This window comes from Mesoplodon densirostris, chromosome 8, assembly GCF_025265405.1.
Source record: "Mesoplodon densirostris isolate mMesDen1 chromosome 8, mMesDen1 primary haplotype, whole genome shotgun sequence".
Taxonomy (NCBI): domain Eukaryota; kingdom Metazoa; phylum Chordata; class Mammalia; order Artiodactyla; family Ziphiidae; genus Mesoplodon; species Mesoplodon densirostris.
Genome location: NC_082668.1, coordinates 57,126,584 through 57,146,997, shown reverse-complemented (window position 1 = coordinate 57,146,997; position 20,414 = coordinate 57,126,584). Strand labels below are relative to the sequence as shown.

General features: G+C 44.2%; 1 protein-coding gene across 1 annotated transcript in view; it reads left to right on the top strand.

The window, feature by feature from the left end:
• LCT (lactase) overlaps positions 1 to 20,414 on the top strand; it is a 53,388-nt gene that overhangs the window by 18,491 nt on the left and 14,483 nt on the right. The window contains exons 6-9 of the mRNA XM_060106812.1: positions 2,154 to 2,880; positions 13,187 to 13,832; positions 16,320 to 17,870; positions 18,499 to 18,767. Of these exons, the coding sequence (XP_059962795.1) occupies positions 2,154 to 2,880; positions 13,187 to 13,832; positions 16,320 to 17,870; positions 18,499 to 18,767 (3,193 nt within the window). The remainder of the gene's footprint in view (positions 1 to 2,153; positions 2,881 to 13,186; positions 13,833 to 16,319; positions 17,871 to 18,498; positions 18,768 to 20,414) is intronic.

Genomic DNA, 20,414 nt, shown 5'->3' with positions numbered 1-20,414 from the left:
ACGTTAAACCGAGAGTGGGGGCGGGGGGTTCTCACTCAGGTGGATGTTGATGGAGAACCTGCAGGGGCAGGTGGAAGAGCGTCCTAAGAGGACGACATCATTTTCTCGTCGGAGTGTTTTAGACCTCAGAAGTGAGACAGAGAGGCCCGCCAGTGATTCTAGCACAGAGTATGGCAGGAGATACAGCACTGCTCCCCAGAGGAGAGAAAAAGAGCATTACCTGGGATGCTCTGACGTGGCTTAGAGTGGGGGGTGAGGGGTGGCTGAAGGAGGGGCACCTGGAGGGCTGGGCATAGAGACTTTCTGTGCTAAATCTCTTCCCAAGTTAGGCAAACCCAGGACTCCCAGCTCCAAGGCCTGTATGGCAAGTTCTGTGTTATCCAGGGGCAGTTTGTTTCTTCAAGACCTCTTCTCACCCAAGCCAGAAGGACGGTCATAGTCAGAAGGGTTGGGTCAGAACAGCTGAGTGGGCACCCCTCCATGTCCCTGGTGTGCTCCAGAGTCATGCATCTGTTTTGGGTAATCCACAACTATAGGCTGTCATTTCCCCTCACCACTTTTCTACCAAATGCAGATGAGTTGATGCTTCATAAAATAGGAGGGGCTTAAGTTTGGAAGGTCCAGGCTCCACTCCACGGGAGGGAGGTCTTTCTGCAGTGTCCCTGTCACTTCTACCGGTTCTGTGCTCTGGGCCAACCTTGTATAAGTGTCAGCCCCTCGATGGCCCAAGGACAGGAAGATGCTCTTGTACTCGACTCCCTCTCTTCATGTGTGTTCTCTTCTCCAGGCCAAACACACCCACTTCCACCACCCCTTCCTCAAGGTTGCCCTCTGCTGGTGTAACTGCTGCGTGTTATCACACACTGCTTTCCAGCCTGCAGGACAGAACTCAGATAGAGAAAACAATAAAGAAAGAAGGGACGGAGGGAAGGAGGAAGGAAGGAAGGAAGGAGAGAGAAGGAAAACAGATTAGAAGTAAATAGAATATATCAGACTTCATTGCATATGAGAATAGCATTTTTATGTTATGCTTTATTTCAGCTATGTTTATTTCTGATGTTTATTTCAGATACATTTATTTCTGAAATAAAACATAACATGCACATAAATGTCTACACATCTACACATATACATAGTGATATGTGGTTAAAAGCACAGATTCTGTGCTGTACCATTTGCAAGCTGTGTAATCAAGGAGGAGTTCTCATTTTTTAAAAAAACAAGATGTAAGTTTATTGATATAAATAAAGCCTGAAGATGGACAGTCTAGAGTGGGTAAAAATCATCAGGAATCCAGGCTCCTATCTTGTTGCTTTGTTATTCTTAACAAAACTTCTACCTCATGGTGCAGTATGGATGCTTGAGCTCCTGCCATTATGACCATAATCCAGGCAGCATGAAGAAGAAACGAGGTTATAGCCAGGGTTGACATTTGAGTGGTACACATCAGTAGAGATGTACCAGCCATTCAATTATTGAAATAGTTCTGTACCAGCTGGTAAGTAGCTTCTGGCCCCCTGATGCCCAGAAGTTACTCATTTCTTTAAGTCTCAGTTTCCTCCTCTGTAGGAAGAAGATAAATAATGTAGTACTTATCTTGTACACTTATTTTGAAAATTAAATGAGATAATGTACATACATTTTTATCATAGTGGTCACCATAGAATCAAAAGGCTCAGTAAATTGAAGTCATTATTATTAGCTATGTTTTATAAATATACATTATCAGAAGAAAAACTTTCATCAGAACTGAAGACTGTATTCAAGGGTGATCTAATACAGCAAACAGTAGCATTGGTACAGTATTTTCACTCATGCAGGAGCTCACCTAAGAAGAGACAATAATAATAATTTTATAATTTTATAATAATAATAATAATTTATATTTTAAATTTTATTTTCATTAATTTTATTAAATGATTATTATTAAATTTTAATAATAATTTAATATTATTAATTTATTAATTTTAATTTAAATTTTATAATAATAATAATTTTCCCATCTACCAGTCACTTGCTGCCCATGACTTTGGGTCAGCGTTTCTGGAATCCTTACTGATTAAACACATTGTCACTGTTCATCGGTCTGGGGGCATTTGTAACTTACAGAGTCATTACTTACTATGTCCCTTTATGTCACTTCACTCCTACAGCTGGTCTTGTTCTCTGACTGACAACCTGACCCTCCAGACTGCCCTGCAGCTGGACCCAGAGACAGCAGTAGACTCCTCACTGCCCCACTCAGCCTATCAGAGAGTCTGGGAAATGTTTGCCAACCAGTCCAGGGCAGAAAGGGATGCTTTCCTGCAGGATGTTTTTCCTGAGGGTTTCCTCTGGGGCGTCTCCACAGGGGCTTTTAATGTGGAAGGAGGCTGGGCCGAGGACGGAAGAGGGGCGAGCATCTGGGACAGAGTCAGGCACCAGAACACCGGCAAGGGCCAAGCAACGCCAGAGGTGGCCAGTGACAGTTACCACAAGGTGGACACTGACGTCGCCCTGCTTCGTGGCCTCCGGGCCCAGGTCTACAAGTTCTCCATCTCCTGGTCCCGCATCTTCCCCACTGGGCAGGGGCAGAGCCCCAACCTCCGGGGCGTCGCCTACTACAACATGCTGATCGACAGGCTGCTGGACTCGCACATCCAGCCCATGGCTACACTGTCCCACTGGGACCTGCCTCAGGCCCTGCAGGATCGTGGTGGGTGGCAGAATGAGAGCATGGTGGATACCTTCCTGGACTATGCAGCCTTCTGCTTCTCCACGTTTGGGGACCGTGTGAAGCTGTGGGTGACCTTCCACGAGCCATGGGTGATGAGCTACGCGGGCTACGGCACCGGCCAACACGCACCGGGCATCTCCAACCCAGGGGTGGCCTCTTTTAAGGTACTTCCCATCCTTGCAATGCCTACTTGTTGGAAGACAAAGGACATTGGGTTGGAAAAATGTTATTTTACCTTCCCATCAGCAAGTCTTTCCTTTTTTTTTCCTTTAAAGGAAATCAGAGGGAGGGAGGGAAGGCACCATAAATTGTCAATCACCTTATTTGTCCAAACACTATTCTGGCACTTTAAAAATTGTTGCCACCGCCTCAGAACGGCTCTGATAGATGAGGGAATCGGGGCTTAGGAGGAGAAGCAATTGTTCATGATGACATTGCTAGTGGGTTAGCAGTGTGAAGCCAACATTTGAGCCCAAGTCCCTTGACTCCAAAGCAAGTTTTCCATGTCAGCCAGGACTCTTAATTGCAAGTGACAGAAAACCCAACCCAAACTGACTTAAACAAGGAGGGAATTTCTGAGTTCTGGAAACTGAAGAGTCTTAGTTTTAGCTGATCAGAATGGAGCTTGATTAGACCACAGTTGATGTTACCAGGACTCGATTTTTCTTCTTCTCTTGCTCCCCTCACTGGCTTTATTCTTGGGCTGGCTAGTAGCCAGATGGCCGCAATACTTCTCTCATATTTCAAGATCAGCAGAAAACAGAAAAGACAGCTTGCCTCTATTCTGGCGTTCCCAGGAATGTTCTCCCCGTGCTCATGGTCTCTGCATGGGTCGCGTGTCCATCCCTGAACCAGTCACTGGGTCTAGGCTAGGGGACTGTGTGGCACTGATTGGTTTTGACCCAGGTCCCAGCTCTACCCCTCAACACACTGGCTGAGAGACAGGGAGGTGGGGAGGGGAGAGGGTGGTCTTTCCAGAGGGCAATCAGGGTATCATTTCAACAAGAAGGTGATGTGTATCCTGGAGACAAAATTTAAAATGGCTTAACATGGGTCCCATCCATCATTTCCCTTTTTCTTCAGAATCTCCCAGGAAACCTACAAGCTTCCCTGGCTGCATTCTTCAGGACAGACAATTAGTCTGGCTTTCCCCCAGCACCTTTTGGGTTCTGTTCTCTTCTGAAAGAGGAGCATTCACTGGGCCCCAGGCTAGATGTTAAGTGCCATCAAGACACTTAACTGCCCATTAGAAAATTAGAGAATAATTCAAAATACCCACAATGAGAGTGAGCTGGACTACTGTGAATAAATGACTCAATGAAATGCCAAAATATAGCACTTAAGTCAAGGCTTCCATTCTGCTCTTGTTCAGCAAGTGACCGTACCCACGGAGACAGAGAACACTTCTGAAAGAGGAAAGCTTGAACCTTTCTGTTTGTCTCTTTGTTGTATAACTCATCCCAGCCTTTTCACCTTAGACTTCTTATCCCTACAGCCATGGCTCCTGAGACTTTTCTACAGAGACTTTTATGAGAAAGTCCACCTCACTTTTTCTTTTCTTTTCTTTTTTTTTTTTTTTTTGTGGCTGCTTTGGGTCTTTGTTGCTGCGTGCGGGCTTTCTCTACTTGCAGTGAGCGGGGGCTACTGCGTGGGCTTCTCATTGTGGTGGCTTCTCTTGTTGCGGAGCACGGGCTCTAGGCGCACGGGCTTCAGTAGTTGTGGCACGCAGGCTCAGTAGTTGTGGCTCGCGGGCTCTAGAGCACAAGCTCAGTAGTTCTGGCACAGGGGCTTAGTTGCTCCATGGCATGAGGGATCTACCTGGGCCAGGGCACTAACCTGTGTCCCCTGCTTTGGCAGGCGGGTTCTTAACCACTGCACCACCAGGGAAGCCCCACCTCACTTTTCTCTTTCAATTCTTCCTTTTATTTATAAAACATTATGACACCTTTAAGGAAAATTTTCCAAGAAAAGATCTTTTTCATAGTTCTACTAGTATTTCCTTCCAGTCATGGCTTCCTTACATTCATAGTGTAGTCACAGTGTGCACTCAGCTTAGTGCCCTTGTTTTTTTGTTGTTGTTGTTGTTTTTATTGAAGTATAGTTGATTTACAACATTGTGTCAATCTCTGCTCTACAGCAAAGTGACTCAGTTATATACATATAGACTTTTTTTTAGGTATTTAGTCTTTATTCTGAATCTGATAGACAACAGTTTTTTTGTTTTTTTTTTTAATACAGCAGGTTCTTATTAGTCATAAATTTTATACACATCAGTGTATACATGTCAATCCCAATCTCCCAATTCATCACACCACCACCACCACCCCACCCCTTTCCCCCCTTGGTGTCCATACGTTTGTTCTCTACCTCTGTTTCTCAATTTCTGCCCTGCAAACCGGTTCATCTGTACTATTTTTCTAGGTTCCACATATATGCATTAATATACGATATTTGTTTTTCCCTTTCTGACTTACTTCAGTCTGTGTGACTGTCTCTAGATCCATCCACATCTCAACAAATGACCCAATTTCATTCCTTTTTATGAAAAGGAATTGTATTCCATTGTATATATGTACCACATCTTCTATATCCATTCGTCTGTCGATGGGCATTTAGGTTGCTTCCATGACCTGGCTGTTGTAAATAGTGCTGCAATGAACATTGGGGTGCATGTGTCTTTTTAAATTATGGTTTTCTCTGGGTATATGCCCAGTAGTGGGATTGCTGGATCATATGGTATTTCTATTTTTAGTTCTTTAAGGAACCTCCATACTGTTCTCCATAGTGGCTGTATCCATTTACATTCCCACCAACAGTACAAGAGGATTCCCTTATCGCCACACCCTCTCCAGCATTTCTTGTTTGTAGACTTTCTGATGATGCCCATTCTAACTGGTGTGAGGTGATACCTCATTGTAGTTTTGATTTGCATTTCTCTAATAATTAGTGATGTTGAGCAGCTTTTCATGTGCTTCTTGGCCATCTGTATGTCTTCTTTTTTTTTTTTTTTTTTTTTTTCTTTTTGCGGTATGCGGGCCTCTCACTGTTGTGGCCTCTCCCGTTGCGGAGCACAGGCTCCGGATGCGCAGGCCCAGCGGCCATGGCTCACGGGCCCAGCCGCTCCGCGGCATATGGGATCCTCCCAGATCGGGGCACGAACCCGTATCCCCTGCATCGACAGGCGGACTCTCAACCACTGCGCCACCAGGGAGGCCCTGTATGTCTTCTTTGGAGAAATGTCTATTTAGGTCTTCTGCCCATTTTTGGATTGGGTTGTTTGTATTTTTAATATTGAGCTGCATGAGGTGTTTATATATTTTGGAGAGTGCTCCTTTGTCCGTTGATTCATTTGCAAATATTTTCTCCCATTCTGAGGGTTGTCTTTTCATCTTGTTTATGGTTTCCTTCGCTGTGCAAAAGCTTTGAAGTTTCATTAGGTTCCATTTCTTTATTTTTGTTTTTATTTCCATTACTCTAGGAGGTGGATCAAAAAAAGATCTTGCTGTGATTTATGTCAAAGAGTGTTCTTCCTATGTTTTCCTCTAAGAGTTTTATAGTGTCTAGTCTTACATTTAGGTCTCTAATCCATTTTGAGTTTATTTTTGTGTATGGTGTTAGGGAGTGTTCTAATTTCATTCTTTTACATATAGCTGTCCAGTTTTCCCAGCACAACTTATTGAAGAGACTGTCTTTTCTCCATTGTATATCCTTGCCTCCTTTGTCACAGATTAGTTGACCATAGGTGCGTGGGTTTATCTCTGGGCTTTCTGTCTTGTTCCATGGATCTATATTTCTGTTTTTGTGCCAGTACCATATTGTCTTGATTACTGTAGCTTTGTAGTATAGTCTGAAGTCAGGGAGTCTGATTCTTCCAGCTCCGTTTTTTTCCCTCAAGACTGCTTTGGCTATTCGGGGTCTTTTGTGTCTCCATACAAATTTTAAGATTTTTTGTTCCAGTTCTGTAAAAAATGCCATTGGTAATTTGATAGGGATTGCACTGAATCTGTAGATTGCTTTGGGAGTATAGTCATTTTCACAGTATTGATTCTTCTAATCCAGGAACATGATATATCTCTCCATCTGTTGGTATCATCTTTAATTTCTTTCATCAGTGTCTTGTAATTTTCTGCATACAGGTCTTTTGTCCCCCTGGATAGGTTTATTCCTAGGTATTTTATTCTTTTTGTTGCAGTGGAAAATGGGAGTGTTTCCTTAATTTCTCTTGCAGATTTTTCATCATTAGTGTATAGGAATGCAAGATATTTCTGTGCATTAATTTTGTATCCTGCAACTTTACCGAATTCATTGATTAGCTCTAGTAGTTTTCTGGTGGCATCTTTAGGATTCCGTATGTATAGTATTCGGTCATCTGCAAACAGTGACAGTTTTACTTCTTCTTTTCCAATTTGTATCCCTTTTATTTCTTTTTCTTCTCTGATTGCCGTGGCTAGGACTTCCAAAACTATGTTGAATAATAGTGGTGAGAGTGGACATCCTTGTCTTGTTCCTGATCTTAGAGGAAATGCTTTCAGCTTTTCACCATTGAGAATGATGTTTGCTGTGGGTTTGTCATATATGGCCTTTATTATGTTGAGGTAGGTTCCCTCTATGCCCACTTTCTGGAGAGTTTTTATCATAAATGGGTGTTGAATTTTGTCAGAAGCTTTTTCTGCATCTATTGAGATGATCATATGGTTTTTATTCTTCAGGTTGGTAATATGGTGTATCACATTGATTGGTTTGCATATATTGAAGAATCCTTGCATTCCTAGGGTAAACTCCACTTGATCATGGTATAAGATCCTTTTAATGTGTTGTTGGATTCTGTTTGCTAGTATTTTGTTGAGGATTTTTGCATCTATATTCATCAGTGATATTGGTCTGTAATTTTCTTTTTTTGTAGTATCTTTGTCTGGTTTTGGTATCAGGGTGGCCTCATAGAATGAGTTTGGGAGTGTTCCTTCCTCTGCAATTTTTTGGAAGAGTTTGAGAAGGATGGATGTTAGCTCTTCTCTAAATGTTTGATAGAATTCAACTGTGAAGCCATCTGGTCCTGGACTTTTGTTTGTTGGAAGATTTTTAATCACAGTTTGAATTTCATTACTTGTGATTGGTCTGTTCATATTTTCTATTTCTTCCTGGTTCAGTCTTGGAAGGTTATACCTTTCTAAGAATTTGTCCATTTCTTCCAGGTTGTCCCTTTTATTGGCATAGAGTTCCTTGTAGTAGTCTCTTAGGATGCTTTGTATTTCTGCGGTGTCTGTTGTAACTTCTCCCTTTTCATTTCTAATTTTGTTGATTTGAGTCCTCTCCCTCTTTTTCTTGATGAGTCTGGCTAATGGTTTATCAATTTTGTTTATGTTCTCAAAGAACCAGCTTTTAGTTTTATTGATCTTTGCTATTGTTTTCTTTGTTTCTATTTCATTTATTTCTGCTCTGATCTTTATGATTTCTTTCCTTCTGCTAACTTTAGGTTTTGTTTATTCCTCTTTCTCTAGTTCCTTTAGGTGTAAGGTTAGATTGTTTATTTGAGATTTTTCTTGTTTCTTGAGGTAGGCTTGTATAGCTATAAACTTCCCTCTTAGAACTGCTTTTGCTGCATCCCGTAGGTTTTGGATCATCGTGTTTTCATTGTCATTTGTCCCTAGGTATTTTTTGATCTCCTCTTTGATTTCTTTAGTGATCTCTTGGTTATTTAGTAATGTATTGTTTAGCCTCCACAGTGTTTGTGTTTTTTACGTTTTTTTCCCTGTAATTCATTTGTAATCTCATAGCGCTGTAGTCAGAAAAGATGCTTGATATGATTTCAATTTTCTTAAATTTACTGAGGCTTGATTTGTGACCCAGGTTCCTGGAGAGTGTTCCACGCACACTTGAGAAGAAAGTATAATCTGCTGTTTTTGGATGGAATGTCCTATAAATATCAATTAAATCTATCTGTTCTATTGTGTCATTTAAAGCTTGTGTTTCCTTATTTATTTTCATTTTGGATGATCTGTCCATTGGTGTAAGAGAGGTGTTAAAGTCCCCCACTATTACTGTGTTACTGTCGATTTCCTCTTTTATAGCTGTTAGCAGTTGCCTTATGTATTGAGGTGCTTCTATGTTGGGTGCATATATATTTATAATTGTTATTGTTATATCTTCTTCTTGGATTGATCCCTTGATCATTGTGTAGTGTCCTTCCTTGTCTCTTGTAACATTCTTTAAAGCCTATTTTAAAGTCTATTTTATCTGGTATGAGTATTGCTACTCCAGCTTTCTATTGATTTCCATTTGCATGGAACAACTTTTTCCATCCCCTCACTTTCAGTCTGTATGTGTCCCTAGGTCTGAAGTGGGTCTGTTGTAGACAGCATATATATGGGTCTTGTTTTTGTATCCATTCAGCAAGCCTGTGTCTTTTGGTTGGAGCATTTAATCCATTCACGTTTAAGGTAATTATCGATATGTATGTTCCTATGACCATTTTCTTAATTGTTTTGGGTTTGTTTTTGTAGGTCCTTTTCTTCTCTTGTGCTTCGCACTTAGGGAAGCTCATTTATCATTTGTTGTAGAGCTGGTTTGGTGGTGCTGAATTCTCTTAGCTTTTGCTTGTCTGTAAAGCTTTTGATTTCTTCATCGAATCTGAATGAAATCCTTGCCGGGTAGAGTCATCTTGTTTGTAGGTTCTTCCCTTTCATCACTTTAAGTATATCATGCCAATCCTTTCTGGCTTGTGGAGTTTCTACTGAGAAATCAGCTGTTAACCTTATGGGAGTTCCCTTGTATATTATTTGTCGTTTTTCCCTTGCTGCTTTCAATAATTTTTCTTTGTCTTTAATTTTTGCCAATTTGATTACTATGTGTCTCGGCATGTTTCTCCTTGGGTTTATCCTGTATGCGACTCTCTGTGCTTCCTGGACTTGGGTGACTATTTCCTTTCCCATGTTAGGGAAGTTTTCGACTATAATCTCTTCAAATATTTTCTCTGATCCTTTCTCTCTCTCTTCTCCTTCTGGGACCCCTATAATGCGAATGTTGTTGTGTTTAATGTTGTCCCAGAGGTCTCTTAGGCTGTCTTCATTTCTTTTCATTCTTTTTTTCCTTATTCTGTTCCACAGCAGTGAATTCCACCCTTCTGTCTTCCAGGTAACTTATCCATTCTTCTGCCTCAGTTATTCTGCTATTGATTCCTTCTAGTGTAGTTTTCATTTCAGTTATTGTATTGTTCATCTCTGTTTGTTTGTTCTTTAATTCTTCTAGGTCTTTGTTAAACATTTCTTGCATCTTCTCCATCTTTGCCTCCATTCTTTTTCTAAGGTCCTGGATCATCTTCTCTATCATTATTCTGAATTCTTTTTCTGGAAGGTTGCCTATCTCCACTTCATTTAGTTGTTTTTCTGGGGGTTTATCTTGTTCCTTCATCTGGTACATAGCCCTCTGCCTTTTCATCTTGTCTATCTTTCTGTGAATGTGGTTTTTGTTCCATAGGCTGCAGGATTGTAGTTCTTCTTGCTTCTGCTGTCTGCCCTCTGGTGGATGAGGCTATCTAAGAGGCTTGTGCAAGTTTCCTGATGGGAGAGACTGGTGGAGGGTAGAGCTGACTGTTGCTCTGGTGGGCAGAGCTCAGTAAAACTTTAATCCACTTGACTGCTGATGGGTGGGGCTGGGTTCCCTCCCTGTTGGTTGTTTGGCCTGAGGCAACCCAACACTGAAGCCTACCTGGGCTCTTCGGTGGGGCTAATGGCAGACAGTGAGAGGGCTCACGCCAAGGAGTGCTTCCCAGAACTTCTGCTGCCAGTGTCCTTGTCCCCATGGTGTGCCACAGCCGCCCCCCCGCCGCCTCTGCAGGAGACCCTCCAACACTAGCAGGTAGGTCTGCTTCAGTCTCCTATGGGGTCACTGCTCCTTCCCCTGGGTCCCGATGTGCACACTACTTTGTGTGTGCCCTCCAAGAGTGGAGTCTCTGTTTCCCCCAGTTCTGTCGAAGTCCTGCAATCAAATCCCCGTAGCCTTTAAAGTCTGATTCTCTGGGTATTCCTCCTCCCGTTGCCGGATCCCCAGGTTGGGAAACCTGACGTGGGGCTCAGAACCTTCACTCCAGTGGGTGGACTTCTGTGGTATAAGTGTTGTCCAGTCTGTGAGTCACCCACCCAGCAGTTATGGGATTTGATTTTACTGTCATTGCACCCTTCCTACCATCTCATTGTGGCTTCTCGTTTGTCTTTGGATGTGGGGTATCTTTTTTGGTGAGTTCCAGTGTCTTCCTGTTGATGACTGTCCAGCAGCTAGTTGTGCTGGTGTTCTCACAAGAGGGACTGAGAGCATGTCCTTCTACTCCGCTATCTTGGTTCAAGCTCCCTAGACATTCTTTTTTAAGTATTCTTTTTTATTATGATTTATCCCAAGAGATTGGATATAGTTCCCTGTGCTATACAGTAGGACCTTGTTGTTTATCCATTCTAAATGTAATAGTTTGCATCTACCAACCCCAAACTCCCTGTCCATTCCTCTCCCTTCCCACCTCCCCCTTGGCAACCGCAAGTCTGATCTCTATGTCTGTGGGTCTGTTTCTGTTTTGTAGATAGGTTCATTTGTGCCATATTTTAGATTCCACATATAATATATGGTATTTGTTTTTCTCTTTCTGACTTATTTCACTTAGTATGATAATCTCTAGTTGCATCCATGCTGCTGCAAATGGCATTATTTTGTTCTTTTTTATGGCTGAGTAGTATTCCATTGTATACATGTACCACATCTTCCTTATCCATTCGTCTGTTGATGGGCATTTAGGTTGCTTCCATGTCTTGGCTATTGTGAATAGTGCTGCTGTGAACATAGGGGTGCATGTGTCTTTTTATTTTTTAGAGTAGTTTCAGGTTCACAGCAAAACTGAGTGGAAGACACAGAGACTTCCCATTTACTCCCTCTCCCCGCACATGCATAGCCTCCCCATTATCGACATCCCCCACCTGCAGATTTGTTACAATCAAAGACATATACAATGACCTATACACCGACACATTATCACTCTAGTGCCCATTTTTTACTTGAAATGTCATTAAACCTTTTCCATGTCATTACATGATCACAGTGATTGTTTCTGATGGTTGCCTAGTATTCCACTGAGCACCCTGCCCTGATACCAGCAAGCTTAGAAGGGAAGCCTTCCTGCCTTTTGGAAAGGAGCACAGTTTGCTGTTGGAGATTAGGACCCACCCAGTTAAGAACTAACATTTGGGACATTAGAAGCAGTCAGGAGCTTCTCTTCCTAGAGCATGTTTTGGGTGTAAAATTCTTCAAACATAGGTGTCATCATCTTCACATGATAAAAAGGAAAAGAAAAAGCACTAAGGGGTAGCAAACCTCCTGCTGCACTCCAAGTTTCTGCTCTGTGCTCTGTGTCCACAGTTGCATTGAAACCTCCTGGATGGATCCATAATTACCCACTTACTGCAGACAAGGAAGCTGAAGTCGAGGGAGAAGATGGTTTGAGTTTACTGAGCATGTTAGTGATAGAGTCAATACTCAGATGTAGGCTTGTTATACTCCAGATACCCCACCTTTGCCATTTCTCCTGGTGCTCCACCAAGGAAAGATGTTGACATTTGTAAGACCATGAGTTAAGTATACAGCAGATCCTGGTTGTGGTTTCTCTTCCGAGACTTCATTAAGTAGAAAGGAGAACAGGAAGGCTAGAAATAATTTTCCCCACTTTTGTGTGTTAACTAAAATGATCGCCCCTGCCAATTAGTTGTGGACTAGTCAATAAGCACTTACTGCGACTTCCCTGGCGGCACAGTGGTTAAGAGTCCGCCTGCCAATGCAGGGGACACGGGTTCGAGCCCTGGTCCGGGAAGATCCCACATGCCGCGGAGCAACTAAGCCCGCGTGCCACAACTACTGAAGCCCACACACCTAGAACCCGTGCTCTGCAACAAGAGAAGCCACCGCAATGAGAAGGCAGTGCACTGCAACGAAGAGTAGCCCCTGCTGGACGCAACTAGAGAAAATCCACATGCAGCAACAAAGACCCAATGTAACCAAAATTTTTTAAAATTAAAAAAAAAAAAAAAGCACTTACTGAGGACAGAGGCAGAGAAACTGTGGGTGATGATCCAGGCCTGAGGTCAGACTGCCTGTGCTCTCCCCTTCTCTGGATCCTGTGTTCCTCACCTGTATCATAGTAATAGTATTTGTACCTGCCACATAAGTGAGGATCACACAAGATAAGTCATTGACACCTGTTATTGTTAATGTGGTTGTGGTGCTGTCGCTATTGACCTGGTGATGGTGGTGATGGTGGTATTGACGTGTTGACACAGTTGTGGATGTTGTTGACATTGTTGCTGTTGACTTTATTAACTTGCTACCATTACTGACTTTGGTGTCAACTTGCTGACATTGTCGTTGTTGACTTGTTATTGGCTTGTGGGTGCTGTTGTTGTCACTAAGACCTGTATTTCCTTCTTTCTTCCTCACAAGGTGGCTCACGTGGTCCTCAAGGCTCATGCCAGGGCTTGGCACCACTACAACAGCCAACATCGCCCACAGCAGCAGGGGCGGGTGGGCATTGTGCTGAACTCAGACTGGGCAGAGCCCCTGTCCCCAGAGAGGCCTGAGGACCGAAGAGCCTCTGAACGCTTTCTGCACTTCATGCTGGGCTGGTTTGCACACCCCATCTTTGTGGATGGAGACTACCCGGCTGCCCTGAGAGCCCAGATCCAACAGACGAACAAACAGTGCCCCAGTCCTGTGGCCCAGCTCCCTAAGTTCACCAAGGCAGAGAAGCAGCTCCTGAAGGGCTCCGCTGACTTTCTGGGTCTGTCCCATTACACTTCCCGCCTCATCAGCAAGGCCCAAGGAGATACCTGCATCCCCAGCTATGATACCATTGGAGGCTTCTCCCAACACGTGGACACTGCATGGCCCCAGACCGAATCCCCTTGGATTCGTGTGGTACCCTGGGGTATAAGGAGGCTGTTGCAGTTTGTATCCTTGGAATACACAAGAGGCAAAGTTCCAATCTACCTGGCTGGGAATGGCATGCCCATAGGGGAAAGTGAAGATCTCATCAATGATTCCTTGAGAATTGACTACTTCAAACAATATATCAACGAGGTGCTCAAGGGTAAGAATGTGGAAATGCTGGTGATTGGAACGTGGGTGGTGCTTCATCAAATCTTCAGAGTTTTGTTTTAAGGGACAAAGACAGTCTCCCAAGGAAATGAAGCCAAAAAGTAGTATTTGTAGTAATAGTGTGAGTCCTTCATATCAGCCTCCTAACTCTCCTCTCCCTCAAAGGCCTCAAGCCTTTACTTTTATATTCCTAGTCCCTACAGTGCTCCCTTCTACACTCTGTCTATCTGAGTCCTATCCATCCATCAAGGCTCATCATCTTTTAACGCATTTAGTTAACAAATATTTATTGAGTGCCCATTACATGCCAGACATTGTGCAAGAGAGTAGGGGTACAATATTGAGCCAACACCATCTTTTCCCAGAGGGGACTCAGTCTACAGAGGGACGCAGACAGAAAAGTGCAATATATGGTGATGATGGCATTACAGGGTGGCATGAGGACACTCAGGGTGGGACTCCAGCCCATTAAATCTTCCCTCATCGCTCCAGCCTTGCCTGATCTTCATTTCCTTTAATGGGGTATAAAATCTACATTCCACATCATTCACTTTGGTCCACTTAACCTATATCTACAGTCTCATTTTTACCTTATATGTCTTTTTATTTCAAGTAGAAAGGAGCAGCAAATAGGTTTCATCTCGTAGGTCAGTCCTAATCAACTGACAGCGGCTAGTTGTCTGCCTAGAGGACTGTGTTGAGAAGATTTCGAGGCCTTGTCTAGAATCAAAGAGAAAGAGTTAAAAAGTGATCCCTGCCCTGGGCACTGCAGTAAGGAATGGAGACCTACATCCCACTGTTTGTGAGGTCAGACTTCACCTGTACTCTCCTCAGTATCAAGGAATCCCTTTAAGACATTATCTCAAGTGATCCTTGAAACAGCCTTGTTCAGTAAATAGGCGCAGGTATTATCTTCATGGGACAACTGTGAAAACCGATGCTCTGAGAGATTAAATGATATGCCCAGACACCCAGTGAGTGGAGCCTTAGGCCCTTCTGTTTCTGGCTCAGCTCTTCCTTCTGCCCACTAACCTATGAGGCTTTTATTCATCTTTATGTTCCCAGAGCCTAGCACAGCGAGGGATAAAATAGGTGCTTACTAAATTATTTATTGAGTGAATGAGCGACGTTACCTACCTCTTACACAGTCATCCACAGCTATTGCTCTGACTCCTGGTTGACTCACTAGAACATTTTTAATTCTTTCACAGTTCTGGAGGCCAGAAGTCCAAAATCAAGTCGTCACTAGGAACACTTTCCATCCAAAGGCTCCAAGGGAAATCCCTCCTTGCCTCTTCCAGCTTCTGGTGGCTCTAGGCCTTCCTTGGCTGTGGCTGCATGACTCCAATCTCTGCCTTCATCTTCACATGGCCTTCTCCCCTATGTCACTTATGATGATGCTTGTCATTGAATTTAGGACCCACCTTGATTAATCCAGGATGGTCTCATTTTGAGATCCTTAGTGAATTATACTTGCAAAACCCCTTTTGCCAAATAAGGTTACATCAGTAGTACCAGGGGGTCAGCACTTGGATATACCTTTTTGGGGACCACCATTAAAGCCACTGAATCAGAGAATACATTTTTTTTAGGCTTCGTTTCTCCTTTTAAAAACGGAATGCGTGGGCTTCCCTGGTGGCACAGTGGTTGAGAGTCCGCCTGCTGATGCAGGGGATACGGGTTCGTGCCCCAGTCCGGGAAGATCCCACATGCCACGGAGCGGCTGGGCCCGTGAGCCATGGCCACTGAGCCTGCGCGTCCAGAGCCTGTGCTCCACAATGGGAGAGGCCACAGCAGTGAGAGGCCCGTGTACCGCAAAAAAAAAAAAACAACAAAAAACGGAATGCGTGATTATTTCATGTCAATATTACTAAACATAAAGAAGAAAATACAAAAGCACATTTTTTAAAGATTAAATGATTTATGTATTCTGTATTAAACCAAGGAGCCCTGACACTAGCAGATGGGGCACTTTTTCTTTATTATTCATTTTAAGGTAGGGACACACCTTTGGATTGAGACTTATGGCCATAGATGTGGCCTGATGTTTTGTGTGGGTCTTATGGATTTTCCTTTTACTTGTTATGAGGAGGAAAAAGGGTTAATATCTTGGGGGTAACCCGAGTCACCTCCCGAACTTTCACGTTAAAAGGAAAACCTTTAAAAAGTAACATCAGCCCTTTGCAACTCTGTCATCATTTCAGACCCCAACCGATCCTTGCTTAACAAACACCCTTACTTCTTGCCGGCTCCAATCCTAATTCTCGACCAACAATTTATGTAACCTTGCAGTTTTTGCCTTTATAAGCCTCCCCCCATTTTATAGTGGAACACAATTCAAGTGCTTCTTGACTCTGTGTCTCCTGAGGTGCAGTGCTAACAAACCCCAAATAGACGCCTCTATTTTAAAAATAATAAAAATAAAAAGCAACATCAGTAACAGACTTTAAAACAATCCCAATTTTGGTTTTCTCCACAGCTGTCAAGGAGGACTCAGTGGATGTTCAATCTTACATTGCTCGTTCCCTCATTGACGGCTTCGAAGGCCCCTCTGGGTACAGCCAGAGGTTTGGGCTGTACCATGTCAACTTCAACGACAGCAGCAGGCCAAGGACTCCCAGGAAATCTGCCTACTTTTTCACCAGCATGATTGAAAAGAACGGTTTCCTCACCAAGGTAGTAAAAAGACTGCCACCACCCAGTAAAGCAAACGTCCCCCGGAAAATCAGAGCCTTCACGTTTCCATCCGAGGTGCCTTCCAAGGCTAAAGTAGTCTGGGAAAAGTTCTCCAAACAACCCAAGTTTGAAAGAGATTTGTTCTACCACGGCACGTTCCGGGATGACTTCCTGTGGGGCGTGTCCTCGTCAGCCTATCAGATTGAAGGAGCTTGGGATGCTGACGGCAAAGGCCCCAGCATCTGGGATAATTTTACTCACACACCAGGGAGCAACGTGAAAGACAGTGCTACTGGAGACATAGCCTGTGACAGCTACAACCATCTTGATGCTGATCTGAATATGCTTCGAGCTTTGAAGGTGAAGGCCTATCGCTTCTCCATCTCCTGGTCTCGGATTTTCCCGACTGGAAGAAACACTTCTGTCAACACACGTGGTGTTGATTATTACAACAGGCTGATTGATGGCTTGGTGGCAAGCAGCATCTCTCCCATGGTGACACTGTTCCACTGGGACCTGCCCCAGGCCCTCCAGGATATTGGAGGCTGGGAGAATCCTTCCTTGATTGAGTTGTTTAACAGCTATGCAGACTTTTGTTTCCAGACCTTTGGTGACAGAGTCAAGTTCTGGATGACTTTTAACGACCCCACATACCAGGCATGGTTGGGGTATGGCTCAGGGGAATTTCCCCCAAACGTGAACGACCCAGGCTGGGGACCTTACAGGATTGGCCATGCAATCATCAAAGCTCATGCCAGAGTCTATCACACTTACGATGAGAAGTACAGGCAAGTGCAGAAGGGGGTCATCTCTTTGAGCCTCCGTGCACACTGGGCAGAGCCACAGTCGCCGGGGGTCCCCAGGGATGTGGAGGCAGCTGACCGAATGCTGCAGTTCTCACTGGGCTGGTTCGCCCACCCCATCTTCAGAAACGGAGACTATCCCGATGCCATGAAGTGGAAAGTGGGGAACAGGAGTGAACTACAGCACTTAGCCACTTCCCGCCTGCCCAGCTTCACTGAGGAAGAGAAGAAGTACGTCTCAGCTACAGCCGACGTGTTCTGCCTCAACACCTACTCCTCCAGAATCGTGCAGCATGCAACACCCAGGTTAAACCCGCCCTCCTATGAAGATGATCGGGAGCTGACCGAGAGGGAGGACTCTTCCTGGCCCTCCACAGCAGTGAACAGAGCTGCATCCTGGGGGATGCGAAGACTGCTCAACTGGATCAAGGAAGAGTATGGGGACGTCCCCATTTACATCACTGAAAATGGAGCAGGGCTGAGAAATCCGAAAGTGGAAGATACCAATAGGATATTTTACCACAAAACCTATATCAATGAAGCTTTGAAAGGTACGTGAGTGTTCATGTCCCCCTTACAAAATCTCCCAACATCCACATGTCATGTGCCTGAAATGGTTTGGCAGAGTAGATTACACACCATCAACAGGTCTCCCTTTTATACCCTAATTCCGTAATTCTTTCCCGGTTTGGGAATCTGAAAAAAGCAATGGTCGTCTCCCCAAATGTACACACAGGGTCCCACAGGAGTATCCTCATGGGTCCATTTATTCATTATTGAGCAACTACTATGTGACAAGTTCTATTCTAAGTGCTGGGGACACAGCAGTGAACAAAATAAACAACTTTCTGCTGACATGGAGCTTATATTCTGGTGGGTTCCATGCACCCTAGAGCAATAAACTCTTCTCTAATTCACATTTCTGTATTTAACTTCTAAAGTAGGCTGAGACTCTTGAATTTCAGACATGTCCCTTTACCCCAACAAAATAATTTGATTTTGCAAAGATCAGTCATTAATACTTGCTATGGGGGCATCAGTGTTGACAAAAAGAAAGAGACAAGATGATCTATCAGGGCACACATTACTTGTGTGCACAAGTTGGTGGTTTAGGACTACCTGCAGTGAGGAGTCCTCCTGGTGTAAAGCTCTCCTCTGCTGTCTGTGAAACATTCCCAGCCTACAGGCTCGATGGTGTCGACCTTCGAGGATATGCTGCATGGTCCCTGATGGACAGCTTTGAGTGGCTAAATGGCTACACGGTCAAGTTTGGACTGTACCACGTTGAGTTCAGTAACGTGAACAGGCCTCGCACAGCAAGAGCCTCTGCCAGGTACTACACGGAGGTCATCATCAGTAACGGCATGCCGCTGCCCAAGGAAGACGAGTTTCTATATGGACAGTTTCCCAAGGGCTTCAGCTGGAGTGTGGCTACCGCTTCATATCAGGTGAGGAGTTCAGGGCAATTCACCATCTACAGCAAACCTACTATGTGCCAGGCTCTGGGGTCAGGGCTGGAGAGGGCAGGTGGGAGCAGTGGATTTTTATAGACCTGTGGGAGGGAAGTACGGGTACCTTGTGGGGGAGTCTGGGAGGCCCTTTTCCCAGACAGCTTGGCTTCTTCACATCCCCAAATTCAGGCGGGCCATCACAGTTACAAGGGCTATGCTGAGATGGGTGTTAGCAGGCCAGATGGAGCAGGTGGAGCCTGGAAGAAATACTTAGGCAAAGACATGTAAATATGAAGATTCTCAGCTGGACGCCTTTATTTCTCACCTAGTCTCTTCCCAGCAGACAGTTTGATCAAAATGGCTATCACAGGGCTTCCCTGGTGGCGCAGTGGTTGAGAGTCCGCCTGCCGATGCAGGGGACACGGGTTCGTGCCCCGATCCCGGAAGATCCCACATGCCGCGGAGCGGCTAGGCCCGCGAGCCATGGCCGCGGAGCCTGTGTGTCCGGAGCCTGTGCTCCGCAACGGGAGAGGCCACAGCAGTGAGAGGCCCGCGTACAGCAAAAAAAAAAAAAAAAAATGGCTATCACATGGGCCTGGGCGTTTTCTGATGTCCTAATAACATCATACCTCTACCTTATTCATGCTAAATGAAGCTCACTAATACAGAAAATATGAGGATTTACTTTTCCTCAGAAAAAAAAGATAAAAAACGAAGAGTGACTTGCCCAGGCAGTTAGGGGTGTGACCCTGCTTTACATCTTCTTCCTCCATTTATTTTCTTTGATACAGGAGTAGGGGTTTGTATTCTGTGTGGAACCTGGGTGGGGTCAGTGGTCTGAGCTGACTTGACTCTGGGTTGCTCAGCCCTTGGATTTTTTCTAGGTGACCATAGATGCTGAAAATGTTTCTGAGGAAGGTGAGGGTAGCTACCCTGAGATGACCAGACTACCAAGGTATAATGAAGTCTCAGACCAAATTCTGCCATATCCAGACATATGTTAACTAAGCACACAAACACAGGAACTATTCATGTATCCTATTCCATGGCCTGGAGAAAACCTCAGCTCTTGGTCCCCTTCGGTGCTCTGGTCAACACTGTACATGAAAGGTTCACTTGAGGAAATGCCAAGATTTCAGAGACAGGATCCTGTTGCTCCAGGGAGACAGAATCTTCTGTAGCAGGGTTTCTCCAGCTGGGTCTGATTGACATTTGGGGCTGGATAGTTCTTTGTTGTGGGCCTGTCCTGTGCACATGTAGGATGTTTAGCAGCAAACCTGGCCTTTACCCACTAGATGCCAGTAGACTCCTCCCCCAGCTGTAACAACTAAAAATGTCTCCAGACATTGCTAAGTGTCTCCTCAGAGACAAAATAGTCCCTGGGTGAGAACCACTGCCCCACAGGTTTATAGCTGGACTTACTTATTCTAGGGCTAGGGTTAGGGACTTATTCTAGGGCACAGGTTGCAGGCCTGAATCAGTTATTACTATGATAGTTGATAAATGGTGATTTTCTGAGTTTATCATTCCTTTTATATTTATTAGGTGGCATTCAAAAGAAAGGTCAAGTTTTGTCTTTTCTCCTACTTAATTATTTACATTTTACTTATATGTAAATATATGTTGATATATATCATCAGTATG